Genomic DNA, 15,391 nt, shown 5'->3' with positions numbered 1-15,391 from the left:
CTAGGAACAACATAAACATTAGCTACGAGACTTTATGTTTCCATTTAAAGAACAGAAAATGGACGCTGTTGGAACAAGGCTCAACTGCTGATGAAAGATGCCAAGAACAACTGAAGGGAAGTTCCTTTGCCACAAATAGGTACCAAAACAGCAACAAAATAAAAGCTTTCCTCACATTCAAATAACGTGTGTAAAGCCTGAACTAGAGAGATGGAAAAAACCCTGTAAATCCTGGCACCTCTCTTGAAATGGTTACCGTGAATGCTATTTCCTAGCACCGTCTAGGATAGTGCTTTCTGCAACATGAACTCCAGTCACAAGGTTAAAAAAAAAATTAGTTTCAAAACATGACATTAACAACTGTCATTTTCACCAGTGTAACTACAGTCTCTGAAAGATACAGCATCCAAATCCATAGTTCAGCGTTAACAAACATTAAAATCCAATACCAAATCCCAAACTCCGAAATCTCAGCCAAAATAAGCCAAACTTCGTAAAAACCACTGCTGGGAAATCTAGTCCCCTGCAACGGTACCGCATTTCCCAGGCTGGCAAGCTCGCCCGACTTGCAGAAACTGTGCTTCCTCGTTTCAAAGTGGAAACATGGTGTTGGCACAAAACATACGCACAAACATCAGCCCTGAAGCCCTGAGATTAACGCTCGTCACCAGAGACTCCCTTAAAGAATTCTCATTAAAAGAACAACATACAAGAGGAGGAGCAAAAGATTTCTCAAGTCCTTACTTGTTTTGAGGTGAACAAGGCCGCGTTAAGTACTGGCACATCGGGAGCAGAAGGAAAGCGAAAGCTATTGTGGCAAGGACTGGAAAAAGAAGAAAAGGTAATATTAGTACATTCAGACCTGATTTCTACAGTACACAAACAAGCTTCTCCAATTTGAAAAAGCCCTTGCCGCCATGTCCCATTATCATATGCTGCAGCATTATTAAAGCAAGAGCAGCTCAAGGCTCCAAGGTTTTCTGCAGAACTCCTATTGTTAGTGTGCTTTCAAACTTCAGTCAGAATGAAAGCTCTCAAAGGAGTGCAATGCCCCATCCCCAGACCTTGGGGGGGAAAAAGTCTTAAAGCTATTCATGAACATGTCAGCAAGAAAAACAGTTTTCAAATGTTCTGGGAGTCAAAAAAAACCAAGAACTTACTACAAACTGGTTTTAAAGATTCTTAGGTTCTTTTAAAATTCTTCAGCATATGACACAGACTAAGTCAGCATAATAAAGGGTTTTTTTCCCCACTTTTTCACTAAGACAGTCGCTATTTTCCCCCATCGCACTCAAAACCCTGTATTCATTACTGAAACACAGTATAACTTAAAATAAGTTATATTCAGTAGCTGGCATCTTAAATTTTTTAAAATATGAAGTGCTTTAAGTTTTTGAAAACAGGACAATAAAAATACATAAATATTCAAATAGAATATTTCCATAAACATTTTCTTTTTTAAGAAGCATACTTATCCCACCCACGCATTTGTAAAACCATTTAGTAACTGCTGGTATTTATAATAGTTCTTCCTTCCCTTTTTTTACAAAATAACAGCACTGAATTCGTACTAAGGACTGCTTAAAGGGCTGAAGAGCGAGGGCATGGCGACACAGCCGTGTCAGCAGGACGCATCCCCAACGGCTGTAGCACGAACAGACTGAAAGGGAAAAGGAAGTCGCTTGACAATTCTGCATGCTGCAAATCAGATCTTTGTGCTGTCCTCTACTTATTCCTTAAAAAATTGGGCTGGTGGTTGTTGGGTTTTAAAAGGGATTTTTTTTTTTTTTTTCTCTTCTCAAATGAAGATGATGGGAAGGAATCAAACATTCTCTGTAGCGCACAGCTTAAGCCAACTGGAGAAAAGAAATCAGTTTGGTCAAACCATATCTTTCCACCCCTGAATTCTGCCCCTTCTGGTGGGAGGAAGATTTAAAAAAAGATCAATTCATTTAAAAAGAAAATTTTAAAAGGGGTCTGTATGCAAACAGCACCAGGGAAACTCACGGTTCTGTCACTATGTCAGAGAGGAGGATAAAAAGCAGAATGGGAAGGGAAAGAATGAAGAGTGTGGCGACTGCACAGGTTGGACTCGGAACCTTTCCGGGGCGCCTGGCAAAGAGCGCTGCCCGGGAAAACCCGTGCCCCCGTCGCCCCAAGCCCTGCAGGCCTCCCCGCCTGCCTGCCCTGCTCCCCAGCCCGCCGGCGCCACAGGACGGGCCCTTCCCCACCCAGACCTTGCAATCCTCCTCCCCCTTCCTCCCTCCAGCTCCCCAGCGGGGGACCCTGCGCCTCCTGTCCTGCTGTCCCCAGCCACTGCCACCCCAAAGCCGGCCTCATTCAGGGAGTGTAAGAATTAAAATGTAAGCGCACTAATAGTGCCCACGAGTACCCGCTCTCAGTCTTGTTCCTGCCTGTCCAGACTTCCAGCCACAAGTCTCCTCTTCCCTCAATACCTATTATATTCCTTTGGCAATCCCTTGGCTTAACTCCTGTCTGCAGGCCACGCGCCAGCTCTTCCGCTCTGCCCTCTGCCTCGCAGCTGGTCCTGCCCTCGGGCTGTCTGCTGCACCTACCCTCGCTCCTGACTCTTCCCCGAGAGGCAAATCTTTGCGGGAGGAAGATTTAAGAGGGGTTTAAGAAACCAGACATCGGCTAGAATTTAGATGTTCCCCCACATCAGCCTCTAAAATCTACAAAAAGAGGGTGTAAAATAGCACTCCTTGAGCTTCAGGGGACAGCGGGACGAGTCCCACCGCTCCGAGTCCAGCGGGGGCCGCATCCTGCCGTACGGCCTCTGCCGAAGCTTTGCATTTTAGCGGTTCTGAGGCCAACATGCCCCGTGCTTGGTGACACCCTCTGGGGCAAGAGCGAGGAAAAGCACAGAAGTACCATAACACCAGGTTCAAGAACGAAGATAGGCAGTGCACTAATCCGGACAGACTCGATCCTCTTCAACCGGCAGCCAGCCCCACTGACAGTATCCTCTGATTACACACCACAAACGTTACAAATGGAGTTACAAATGTCAAGGTCATTCTGGAAATAAACGGACCAATAAGCTTGACAAATTGAAGTTTGTCTTTTGTTATAGATCTTCCCTTATAATATCTTCTACACATACTCCTCTAATATCTAGCATACGGTAGAATTTATATGAAGTAATAATTTATTTTTAAGGAAAGAATATATTGGACACAGGTCAAAGTTATAAAAGTAGCATTCAACAGACCTCTACAGGACTGTGCCTGCCGAATTACAGGCAGGAGTCTCAAGACTCGTGTCGAGAGCAGAGATTTACATTTCACCCATCAACATCAGCCCCATTTAAGAGGCTGCAGAGGACGCGTAGCTCAGGAGTTAAATCACGAGGGAAAAGCCTGCGTTGCTTATACATGAAGTAGGGGAGGATGAGAGGTATTCAGGGGTTAAAAATCTTCACAGACTCAGTATGGGGACTGAGGAGTACAATTTTTAAAAGCTGCTGCAAATTTGGAGCAGTAGGAAGAATCTTGCTACCCTGAACAGAAGCTGGTCTCGAAGAACTGCAAAAAGATCAAAAGGGCAAAATTTTCCAAAAATCAAAGCCCTGGTATTTCCTTAAGCGACAAAATGTCGTTTTGGTTCTAAATTCAAGCAGTACAAAAGAATAATATTCAAAATGCTAGTGAGACCAGAAGTACCCGTGAAACAAAGAAAAAGTGCGTAACAGCAAACCCCAAAACTAAACGAGGCAAAGGCGGCTCTGGAGAGGATCGCCAGAGTCATGCTGTGATCCTGTAAAGTACCTGAATTATGAAATACCAGGTACAGTTCTGAGCACTGATTTATAAACAAGCGAACTTTACATAAAATAATACATCCAGCGTCTTTCAAAACTCTGGCAATTTATAGTTCAGTAGGTGTTGCAAATCTCTAAGTGGAAAACACTTCTCAAATACTACTTGTCACTTTATTAATAGCTACAGAGACATGCAAATACAACTGTGAAACCCGATGGGGTTTTTTTTAAATGTACTATGACACGTATTATAATTCTTATCAACAATATTTCATTGTATCAATGCTTTCTGTTCTATTCCAATTCTTATAAAGAGAAGAAAAAACTTAGTCACCTGCCGTGCATATTGTAAAGACAACTTGAACTGAATCAAAGAAGAAGAACATAACTAGGAGAGACACCGACGCTCCGATCGGCAGGAACAACGCCTGGGTAGAATCAATGGTTTGAATACCTGCAGAAGAAAGAAGGTGACATTGAACTTGGGCCGTTTCTTACCACGCGCACACTGCCAGCCTGCCCTCACCAGCACAACCGGGGCCTCTGACAACGTGCTCCAGGGCAGTGCTGGTGCCACAGGCGTGTGCTCGCAGATCCTCGCGCGCCATCGTGACCAAGCCCAGCGAAAGCCCTGCTTTGCAGAATCCAAGAACTGAAAGTTGAAAGAAAACGTATGATTTTTTCCTTGTGCCATAGATAGAATGAATAAAAAGTTACAAAAATTATCATTATTGAGTGACTGGGAATCATACAGCAATTATCTATTTGCTTCGCTTTGCACTGAGCAACATGAAGGTGTTGAACAGAGCATGTAAAGGTTTTATCGAACCTCTCGGCACGAGGTAAAGAGCCTGACCAACAGCAGAGCGCAGGCAGCGTTAGGCTGCCCCAGCTCACGAAAGGGCTGCCACCGCTTCAAATTCCCCTTGGGTGAAGGCCCCCACGCACTTCGATTGTATCGCTGATTGCGATCCCCGGAGAACATCACGCCTAACAATAAAGGGCAGTTTTCAAAAAACACCCAAGTCATTTACCTGCTTATGAAACCACGAACTCAGTTCAGCGTGCACTATAATCGCCTTTTGTGCTAAAACCCAAGCGATTCATGCTCACGTCGTATAGCTGGAAACAATTTTAAACAGTGCAGAGATACTCAAGTATTTTATTCTGATTATTTCCCCCACCTCAACCATGCAGTGTGACTCGCAGGGATATTAATAATGGGACGGGACATTTTCTACTATATTTTACCACGAGTTTTTAAAATTACTAACAAAATTGAGAAGATCAGGCTTTGAAAAGCCCACCTGTCCCCGCAAATATTAACACTTAACCAGTCTCTGTAGCTGTATTTACATTTGATCGTGGGGGGGGGGAGAAGCAATAAGTAGTAACCCAATTACAAATACAAGACATACTTATACTTGTGGAGCATTAGACAACAGGTAACATCTGAAGTAGTCGCTCGGTAAGAAGTATCCAAAATGTCTCTAATGAAAAATTAATACAAGACTCGGATTGAAATGAGATCTAAACCCAGATTATCATCACTGCGTTACCCCAGAATAATCAGACACTGCTGTATGAAGCAGGGCTGTACCAGCCCCAGGATTTTAAGGACAAGCTTTTAGGTTACCAAGCAGAAAATCCGTGCATACGTATGTACGCGGGTATACACAGACATACACATAAAGTATACATATACACGCATTGTCCGTGTGCGTGAGAACGGGCCTATTTTACGTTTTTCTGTGGAAGAGTAGCAAGTTGGCTAAATAACGGGTTACCTACACAACTCATCGTTACCGCTGCATCCGAGTACGCATTAACCATTGCCATAAAAGAAAAGCTAAACAATGAGCATGCAAGCCACGACACCTGCACTGTATGGGCATTTATTAGTTCAGGTCACGGATCTATTATTCTTATATAAGTGGCACAATAAATTTAAAAGACAAAAAGTAGAGGAACTCAGTCACTTGGGATTTCTGTGTTACTGAGGCCTGGTACAAAAGGGTAACGTACAATACAGATAGTCCAGTGACGACAGTGCGAAGACACAGAAATCCCTGCGTTCTCATCTGTGACTTACATCTAGTTCCTTCTGCTTTGAGAAAGAGCATTTATTCACATGCCCTTCAGCTTCCCAAGGGAAAAACCAACCAAAGCAAAAACCCAGACATGACATACTACAAACCACCTTGGCACACCGGAATCAGTGCCTGCAGTGTTAAATGGCAAAGTTCCGCATTTCCCTTCTGATCATTTTGACAGCTAATCCCCTTGCTGCGCTCGCTCCCCGGCCCCCGGCTGGCTTCTCGTACTTCCCAAGCCAAAAGCCTCAAGTGTTCGTTGCTGAATCACCAAACCACAGCAACCTCTCTGCTCTGTGTTGTCAACAGAAGCAGTGCTCTGACAAGCACCTACATTCCAAGTCTATATTTAAAAAAAAAAAGCAAAAGACACATACAACACAATGTATGTTACTAATGTTATAATTTTTAAGCTGTATTTCTTACTTTAAACAAAGCAACCTTAGCATTCAGGGGGTTATGCACAGGGCTGCTCACCTCTCTCACTCCTGTCTTCTAAACTTGCTGCAACCATTCATGCTAGAGCCTGTTCTCAGAACATACCCATATAAACCGCTCTAAGTTAAACTCAGGTGTGAGTTTACAGCACATCGTGTACAACGCATTCCACTCTAACTGTTGACGTACATATTTTTACCTGCAAAACAGTGCATCTCAAATGGCCGAGCTGCCTGGCATCTATTTACGGATTACCGAGGGGACAGCCACCCCGTAGGAGCTGACGTGTCAATCCCCACTCCCAACAGACCGCGTGTGGACATGTGTTTTGTTGTCCATTACCAATGCGTTGCCCAAAGCCACGTGAACTCTACACTTCAATTTCTCTATTGATAAATCTGAATCATCCTTACGGACTTGTCAGCGTACCACGAGATCTCTCATTGCTTACGGACTGGCTAATACATCATCGCGATAAACTGCAGACCAAAAGAAGTTACATTCCCTTCTCATAACTGTGTGGGGTTTTTTTAAAAGTAAAGCAGTTTCCATTTCCAGTAAAACCTGACAAATTGTGCAGCATGCAATTTCTACCCAGTATTGAAATGTTACGGTGATGTTTTAAATTTAGCTTCCACAGGCATGAACTAGATAGCAGCGTTAGTGCATAGCAAGATGGTAAGCGCCGAGACAAACAGTTCCTTTTTATCAGGTGAATCTACAGCCCACGTAGCTGAAACACAGGGATGGATGAAGCAAAAGCAGCACACTGAAGCGAGGAAAGAAAGATAAGGAGTAAAGCTAACCCTTACTGTTATTGGTGCTGTTGCCATTAAAAGACCCAGCTGCGCTGCTATTGTCTTTCTCTTTGTCTTGATTCTCAAAGTCCATGTTAAGAGACCTGCAGGAAACAAAGCAAACTTAACAGGCAAGTTTCAATCTCCTATGTAGGCTCATCAGCTACGGTCTCATTACTGTTCCACCACAGCACCCTCTCCCTGAAAAAGCCCTTTAATGCTGGTTATGAGATAAAACACCGTACACACTGGAAAATTTTTAAAAAATTGCTTATAGTTAGGGATGAGGCACCAATCACACAGGTTCTAATAGCGAGACTAGTCACCGCAGCGGCTGAACTGCTAAGTGCTAACAACAAACCGCAACAAAGATACTTATCTGCATTACTGGCAAGTGATGGAAATGCAATAAATGTGTCAATTCTCTGATGTATATGAACGCTTTCCGAGTTCTCATTTTGATGCTTTTCATTCAAATTGAACAATCGGGTTTCATTTTTAAAGCAGTATTATCTCCTTCCTCTAAATCCTGTTATGAATGATGACCAAAACTAGCTTCTAAGTACTTGTCTGCTGAATGCAAGGTCTTACTCAATTGTAAAAGTTTCCACGAAGCCTGGAAAGTCACCAGCTCCATATTTCAGATACAGGCAGAGCAGATGACTAGGCAAAGCCTGAATAAGCAGTACACGTTGACAGAACTTAATTCATCCATAGGAGCTAAGAACATTCCCCTATGTACCCAGCTCAGCTCTAACTGATTTATCTTTTCATTCTGATACACGCACTTCAGAAAAATTCAAAAATAACACAGTATTCTACCCCTTTTGCCACAGCCTTTGACTTTGACGCAACTTCTAAATTATAATCTAACAAATTTTGGCATAACTTTCTGAAACGGGGGAATTTCATTTAAGGTCCGTTTTGGCCAGCAGTCATTTCTATCGTTAAATTCTAGGTTGTTTTATATAAAAATACTAGCAATCAAGTTTACCATGACAGTCTCTCATTCTGATACATGCATGTTACCCACGACTTAGCTGCAGATTTATTTATTCAAATAAGCTACTGAGAAGCACTGTGCAGCTCCTGTCTTATCTCTGCAGCAGCATCCAATACCAAGTAGTTCAATAAAACTTCCAGGTCAACAGGCATTAAACTCCTGTTCAAGTTGAGCTGTGAGTAATCGTACTACCCAAAGCAAACAAATTTTATTAATTTGTCAGACAAGTAAAAAATACAGCACGATCTTCTATACAATTCTGCAGGCACCAAAGCGATTTCATTTCGGTGTATAGGTTACCCACGGCAATGCACAGGTGAGCGACTTTGTGCTGCAGTCACGCAGCCTGCCATCAGGCACATCTGGGTCTATGGTATCAAGACAGGCGTGGTGTTAAGAGAGGGGTTGAGCAGTTTCACTGTATAAAACAAAAAAAAGGCTCTTCCAGTCTAAAACGGGTTGGCTTCTTCTGCTTCTAGTATGCAAGCGCTCCCAAACAGTGGCATGGAATTAAAGCAGCTTTCGGGCTCAGGCAATAGATGAGGAAGCTTCAACCTCAGACACAGAGTACTTCTGCAGAGATTGCGGATCATCAACTAAAAGGTTATCGAAAATACAAAGAGGCAATGGAGAACACTAAAATTCTAACAAATTAAACTGTTCTTCTTAGCTTGTTCTTCTAAAGATCCCTCTGCTCTGCGTCTTGTTTGGCGTGCCTTTATCCTTCACTCACGCTACCTTTTTCCCCATTAATGCATTGTAGCCTCGTAATTTTGCTCTCAAGCTATAAAAATCCAGGAGGAGGCTGACAACCCTCCAGGACTTGATCCAAGATTCAGGCAAACAAGAGAATTCTTTTCTCCGAGCAGCGTTTCATTCCTCTCTGAATTGGCACCGTTTAGCGAGAACTTCACGCCATCGTTCTCCCAGTGGCATCGGGCAACTCGTACTTTAAGGGACTGCTATCAGCAAAGAACACTGGAAAGAAACTGTTAGATCTACTGCTCATAAACAACTTCAGCCCTTCTTCTTTCATTGCAATTTTTCTTTCATTTCTTTTTCTTTCATTGCATAGTGTCAGCAATTATTACTTTATTACCCATAAACATCCCCACCTCAAAAATAAGCATAAATTAGGAAATTGCTTTCACTTAGCAACACAGCTGCTCCAAGATCCAAGACAACTTCTGAATAATCTCCAACCATTTTATGATTTGGCCCTTCCCTCTGCTACAAATTATCACTAACATAATAAAAATATTGAGAAGCGACCACTAAAACGTCCTCCAAGAAAGTTAAAAATCATATTGCAAAACAAGATAGACTGAAAACTACTGGACTGTAAAGAAATCGCAAGCTGAGAAACATTTGCTTTTTTGTTCAAGCTTCTGCTGGGCTTCCAAAGGCAGCGCTCGGCCAGCACCTCCCACCGGGCAACGAACTGCACAGGTGCTTCTTCCGTGGGTCCGCGCAGTTCAAGCTGGTGGGATTTCTAGCGCAACGGTTCAAAGCAGGCAGGGCTCAGGCTCCCCCAGGGAACCGCTCAGTAGGGTTACGCTCAGGCCAAAGGAATGAGTAAGCTGCTGGCACGTTACTACCACGAAAGTTCAGATTCAACTATGGATCACTTCCACTGCAGGAACGCTTCAGGGAAACCCTGCAGGAGAATATTCTTATGAAACAATGGAGGAAATATGAAAGCAAGCATGTGTCTATAGAGTCGCTTGCAGATGCAGTATGTTCTTGCCCTACTCAGTGAGGACAGTCACCCATCGTAACAGCTCTGGGAGTATGAGAATTGTGGCTTGCCACAGAATTGCCAGATTCCAATTGCTCTAAATAAAAAATTACAATTAGAATCAGTCATTGACCCGAAACAGTTTAATTCAATCAAATCTCAGAGCATATTATAGAGAGAGCACCTAAAATATGTTGTGTGCTCTAACATTGCTTATAAAACATTGCTGTGAGATTAAAGGACAAATTCCAAATCAAGATCTGGAGTGGGAATAAGAATAGGGGAAACAATAGCAGAAAGTACACGTAAAAACGTTTTCGCTGCCTGGATGGAGTAAGAACGCCCGAGCCCACGTCTCGGATCCGAACATCTCACCTACAGCAGCTATTTTCCGTGCAGCCGCTTGTGCGTGCACACGTGCAGGCACCTTCTGTAGCGTTCGGTGAGCAGGTCTGTCCAAATCCCCGACTCCAGCCTGCCAGCACTGCGGCTGCAGCTGCTTATGAACTCCACAGCCTTTCTCTTTAAGTTTTATTGTGAAATATGTATCTTGATTTCTGTAAATGTCAAGTCATAAAGCTTAAGGCCACCGTTTGAACTGTTTTCTATTTACACACATATTTTAGGTACCCAAAGCCTAGAGACAGAAGACACCAGTTTCATCCCATGCTTCTTGGTTTGGTTTAAAAGCAGATATGTGAACAGGTAGATTCTGGGTTAAATCAGGCTTTACATAAGCTGAGAGACCATGTCTGGGTATGTGATAGGATAGAAAAAGATTTAGCTGTTACCGGCCTGCAAAGTAACCCCAACACTGGGATCACAGAGAAGCACTGGGACAAGAACAGGTGGCTGTCTTGCAAGAACCCATAGGAAACAAACAATCTGTTTCAAGCTAAGCTCCCTTCTTTAAAAAAATATAACCAACGCATATACCTGCGTGCTCCAGTTTACAGCTTGTCACAGTTTAAAAGATTACACTTGCCCCTTTGGCAGTCAATAAGAAAGTACATCAAGTTCAAAGACTGAGACTAGACAGTCAGAATGTGTAAGGGAGAGATGTTCAGAAGGGCTTGAAGCTAAAACCCCTGACTCAGCACAAATGTAGGAAGGAAACGCTCGTTCATCCACAGAAAGAGGAGCAGGAACTCAACTCTACGAACTGTATTTCGTTCTGCATGCGGGCTTTGCCCATGATCTATTAGACATTTTCCAAATATCTTGGGGGGTTGGGGAGGTTTGTTTGTTTGTTTGTTTCATTTTTGGACAAACGCTGCTTGTATGAATAAGGACAGCGGAGCAAGGTTTTCCTTTGCTCCCCTGCATTAGATTAGATCCACCAGGCACGTGGATTTTATCCTAATGACTCGACTCACCCACCCAATTCTTTCTGATCCTATTACTGCACTTCTGTTTAAGTCACCTGCCAGCAATACCACAATAACGGTTTGCTTCTCTTCAGACTGAAAATGGGAAACCAAACCCACTTTCTGCGACATGAAGGTTAACTAAGGAGTGCTATTTGCTTTTTGTCTTACGACAGCTCCGTTGGAGACGAAGCACTCCAATCTAGATGAAGAGATCATTGCTGTCATTTGAGAACGAGCACCCTGAGCCGTAACCTCCATCTTTCTGGCAAGTCACTTTTCTAAGAAAATCCACCCACTCTGCCAGATGTTTTTATTTTACTACTTTAAGAATTTCCAGATTAATTTAATTTTGCAATTTACTACCACACTTGAATTTCTCAAGTAACTTAAGCGTATCTTAGACCCCTTTGTTAACACCACTGTACAATTTTCTGTAAAAAACTGCTTTTGACCTACTTGCTGACCAAACACAATGGCAATTTGTCCAAGTTGCCATCATAACTGCGGGTTTCAGCTCAGACATCTGCTACCTATAGGAAATTAATTAGGAAATTAATTTTAAAACTAGGGGACCCTAGCTTGGTCTGTAATAGCTTGCATCTTCGGGTCTTCAGGATGCTGCGTGCAAAGGAAGTGGACCAGAACAGGGCGCTTCCTCAGTTGATTTGTATCCATCACCGTTTCGCTACTTCATCCCGTAGGGCAGATCGTTCTGCCGTTTGCAGCCCTTGTTACGTGAGCAGTTTTAAATGTAAATCGTAGACAAGATGGTAAAAGAGCATGTGCGTACAGGAATAGGATGGCAAACAGCAGGGGAAAATTTTTAAGAGCAAGGAGCTCTGAGGAGGGCAGGCAATTTAAGTTCAAGAACTCCTGCTGGTTTATATTGCATTATGTTTTCACAACTGAATTTTAATAAATGCTATGGCTTCTCGCAGCCAGATGCATTGTTCCTTTTTACACAACTGCATAAATTCAAATAGTTAAAAATTTAATTAGTCTGTATGCTAGACTGACTCAAAACTTGAAGAAAAAACTAAACAAATACAACTTTTTTTTTTATTTATTATTATTTTTAGCTTCTCTAGATTTTGTCGTCCTAAGGCCTTCTATTTTAATTCCATCAGCAGGTTACCTAAGCACCTATTCCATCAGCAGTGCAGTTACCTAATACTCACTAGCAACAACAGACACCTCTTAACAAAAATTGGCTCCTTCATTATATGATTTTATTAACTTATGAGGGCAATGTAAAATCTCTTATCCTACCAGCTGCGACTTACATCATATGTATGACCATGGCTATCATTTATTTCGGGAACACCCGTAGCAGTTCAGAGACTTCACAGTGAATGTATGGCCTTTCACCATAGACTTGTTAAATGAAGCAATGTTCTTCAAGAAACAGGAAGAAAAACATGCTGTACTTGGGAAAAAAAAAATACTTTCATGCCGTGATTAATTTTTTTTTTTTTAATATGTCAGTATGAATCTCATTCCTTAGGTGCCACTACATTAAAACAAACGGTATAATACAAGCTGCAAGTCTAAAGGGACAACAATGTTTTCTCTAAACTGTCCTCAAGTCTCCTAGAGTGGGGCAAATTTGATTTTTGAAGATTCAAACTTATCCTGCAGCAGTTCTCAGACACTGCGCTGGAACTGAACGCTGACGGTGTTTCCCACTTCTCTATGAAGCTGTTACTCACACTCCAGTAAATAGCACTGGGACTCGGGAATCTGTTTTACAAGCCTTGTTTGCAATCACAACAAGGACATGCCGAATGGACCAACACCGAAACATTATACATAAAATGCTACTATCGATAACATTGCATTCCTATCTCTCTCAACAATCCTTTTATACCCTCCAAAATTCAATTTTACAGAGTTGTCTTCAAGGACGAACTTCTAAGTTATCTCATATGTGCTTGTAACTTGACATACAATCCTGTCTTTCAGAAACCCCAACTAGCTACTTTTTCTTCCTTTTCCATTTCCTTTTCAGAAACAAGAAATATTTCATTTACGTTACCCATCAGTCTGACAAAGATACAATGAAACGAAAGGCATAAACATAAACTGTATTCAGTCACTTGCCTTGTTGTTATTGGAAAAAGAAAAATGCTGCGGAACCTTAAAGAAAAATCTTACCTGAAACTGCCGTAGACTATGAGGAGAATAGAAATCAGGAAAGTAGACACTTGACTGGAATCCACAAGGGAATATGCCCTGGAATTGGGAAAAAGAAGGCAGGTGTGTCATCACGAGAGTCCATTTCTCCACTGCCATTTGCTAGTTCTTTTTCTTATTATAATACAAATGCAGAATCGGATGACCAATCTTTATGGCAGCTCTTTCTAAAGGTCTCGTATCATCTGGGAATATAAAACATGTACCTTGTAAATTAACTTTTTATATTCAAGACCGTAGCATGCAAAACCTGTACAACAACCAAAGGACAATTCAAAATCCTTGCGGTAATTCGTTCTGAACTCACCACATTCAGATTTTTTTTCTCAAACACATTAAAATTGCTTCGATTGCAACTAATGCAACCTTGCACGTAAATAGCACTAACCTGTTTTCTCTAAGGCTTCTTATGTCTTAACTGATAACAGTTAAGTTGCAATATGGCAGTCAAGGTTCATTTAGTCCAGGAAAAAACAAAACAAAGCCCCAAACCCCACAACAAGCTGCAATATATGTTTATTAAACCTCACACAATTACATCCCCATGACATCTCGCAGACCACTTGATACAGGATTCCCCATAGAAATTTCAGCAGGAGATTTAAAACTCAGGGTTATTTAGATAGATTTCCTGGTACAACATACCTTTGTCTTTAAAGCACAGAAACATAAATACTAATATTTGCTGGTTTTTCTTCCCATCCTTGACAGACCAAACCCTACTCTGTAGCTTACGCTGAAACTTCTTTTGATCTGGACATTGGGACAGAGGCAGCCTCGGCAAGTTCCCAGCTGGGGAGAGGGGCTGACATACCAGAAAATCCTTTAAGAGGGACCTTGAGGAATGGACCAACAAGACGACGACAGCTTGGAAGTCACAAGAGAAACGATCGCTCCCTCTACTTAGCACTTGTGAAGCCCTGTCTCAAGTACTGCCTACAGCTTTGGAGGCCCCAAAGGAGAAAAGCCCTGGCACAGCGCAGTAAGGCAGGCGGAGGGCCACCGCCGTGGGGTACAACATGCGGGGGAGCAGCCAGGAGCCACGCTACAACTCCCAACAGTGTCTCAACAACTTGTGCTAAAGTAATGGAAAAGAATAACGCCCAACATTAATTGCATCAGCCTTATCCTACAAAAAAAGATAACTAAACATTTCTGAAAACCAACCGAAAAGCCTAATTTCAGCAAGACTATGGATATGGAACGAAGGTAATTGAATTACATGATAGTTCCAAATTAAATATCACTAAGCAAATAAAAACTAAAGCTACAAGACAGTTAAAGAATCACTCATCCCATTCCCAATTTAAAAGCAATTTAGAGAAAATTACCAAACCACTAGACACAGACTTTAAAATACTTCTTTTAATATATAAACACAAATGTGAACCTTCTAGTATAGAAATTCAATATTAAACATCACTGAAAAACAGACTGCCTCTTTTAGATGAAATTATATACTTGCCAAATAAGCTTTTAAGAAATGAACTACTTTTGTTAATTACCATAAATAACTTCACTCTTATCCCACACTAAAAGTGAAAAACAGATGCCTTATTTGCTCCTAAAGTTGGCCAACACATAAAGACAATCCTAAGCTTTGTATAGTTTTTTTAATTTCGATCATGTTTGTTGACCTTTCGTTTCCAGGCTGTGGAACAGAGGTCTTAAAAGCATCCATGAAGATCAATACACTGCATTGCGAATACACGCGATATGTAACTAATTAATTTACAATCAGTGCATACATAAATGCCGCTCGGGCTATATACGATACAGTTTGAGCCAATGATTACAGCTAAGCAGACACCGAGAAGACGGCCGAAGGATGAGCACGCTGGTTTCTGTCCTGTTACTAGCTTCAGTTTCAGGGGGAAGCATTCCCTCACCCGCCCTTGAGTGAAGGGAAAGGGAAACTTCCTATCCTGTTTGGATTTGAGAATAAATAGTGGAATTCATCTATTAAAAGAATCTTCAG

The 15,391-nt window shown here is 42.0% G+C and overlaps 1 protein-coding gene across 1 annotated transcript in view; it reads right to left on the bottom strand.

Annotated features, from left to right (window-relative positions):
* Positions 1–15,391, bottom strand: part of SPPL3 (signal peptide peptidase like 3) — a 67,087-nt gene that overhangs the window by 10,105 nt on the left and 41,591 nt on the right. The window contains exons 4-7 of the mRNA XM_009463755.2: positions 13,375–13,452; positions 7,125–7,213; positions 4,116–4,235; positions 745–823 (exon numbers count right to left, since the gene is read on the bottom strand). Coding sequence (XP_009462030.2) covers positions 745–823; positions 4,116–4,235; positions 7,125–7,213; positions 13,375–13,452 — 366 coding nt within the window. The remainder of the gene's footprint in view (positions 1–744; positions 824–4,115; positions 4,236–7,124; positions 7,214–13,374; positions 13,453–15,391) is intronic.

Source organism: Nipponia nippon, unplaced genomic scaffold (assembly GCF_047370975.1).
Source record: "Nipponia nippon isolate SJK-2023a ecotype South Korea unplaced genomic scaffold, ASM4737097v1 scaffold_30, whole genome shotgun sequence".
In the NCBI taxonomy this organism is placed as follows: Eukaryota; Metazoa; Chordata; class Aves; order Pelecaniformes; family Threskiornithidae; genus Nipponia; species Nipponia nippon.
Note: the sequence above shows the minus strand (reverse complement) of the source record. Positions and strands in the feature narration are given on the sequence as shown.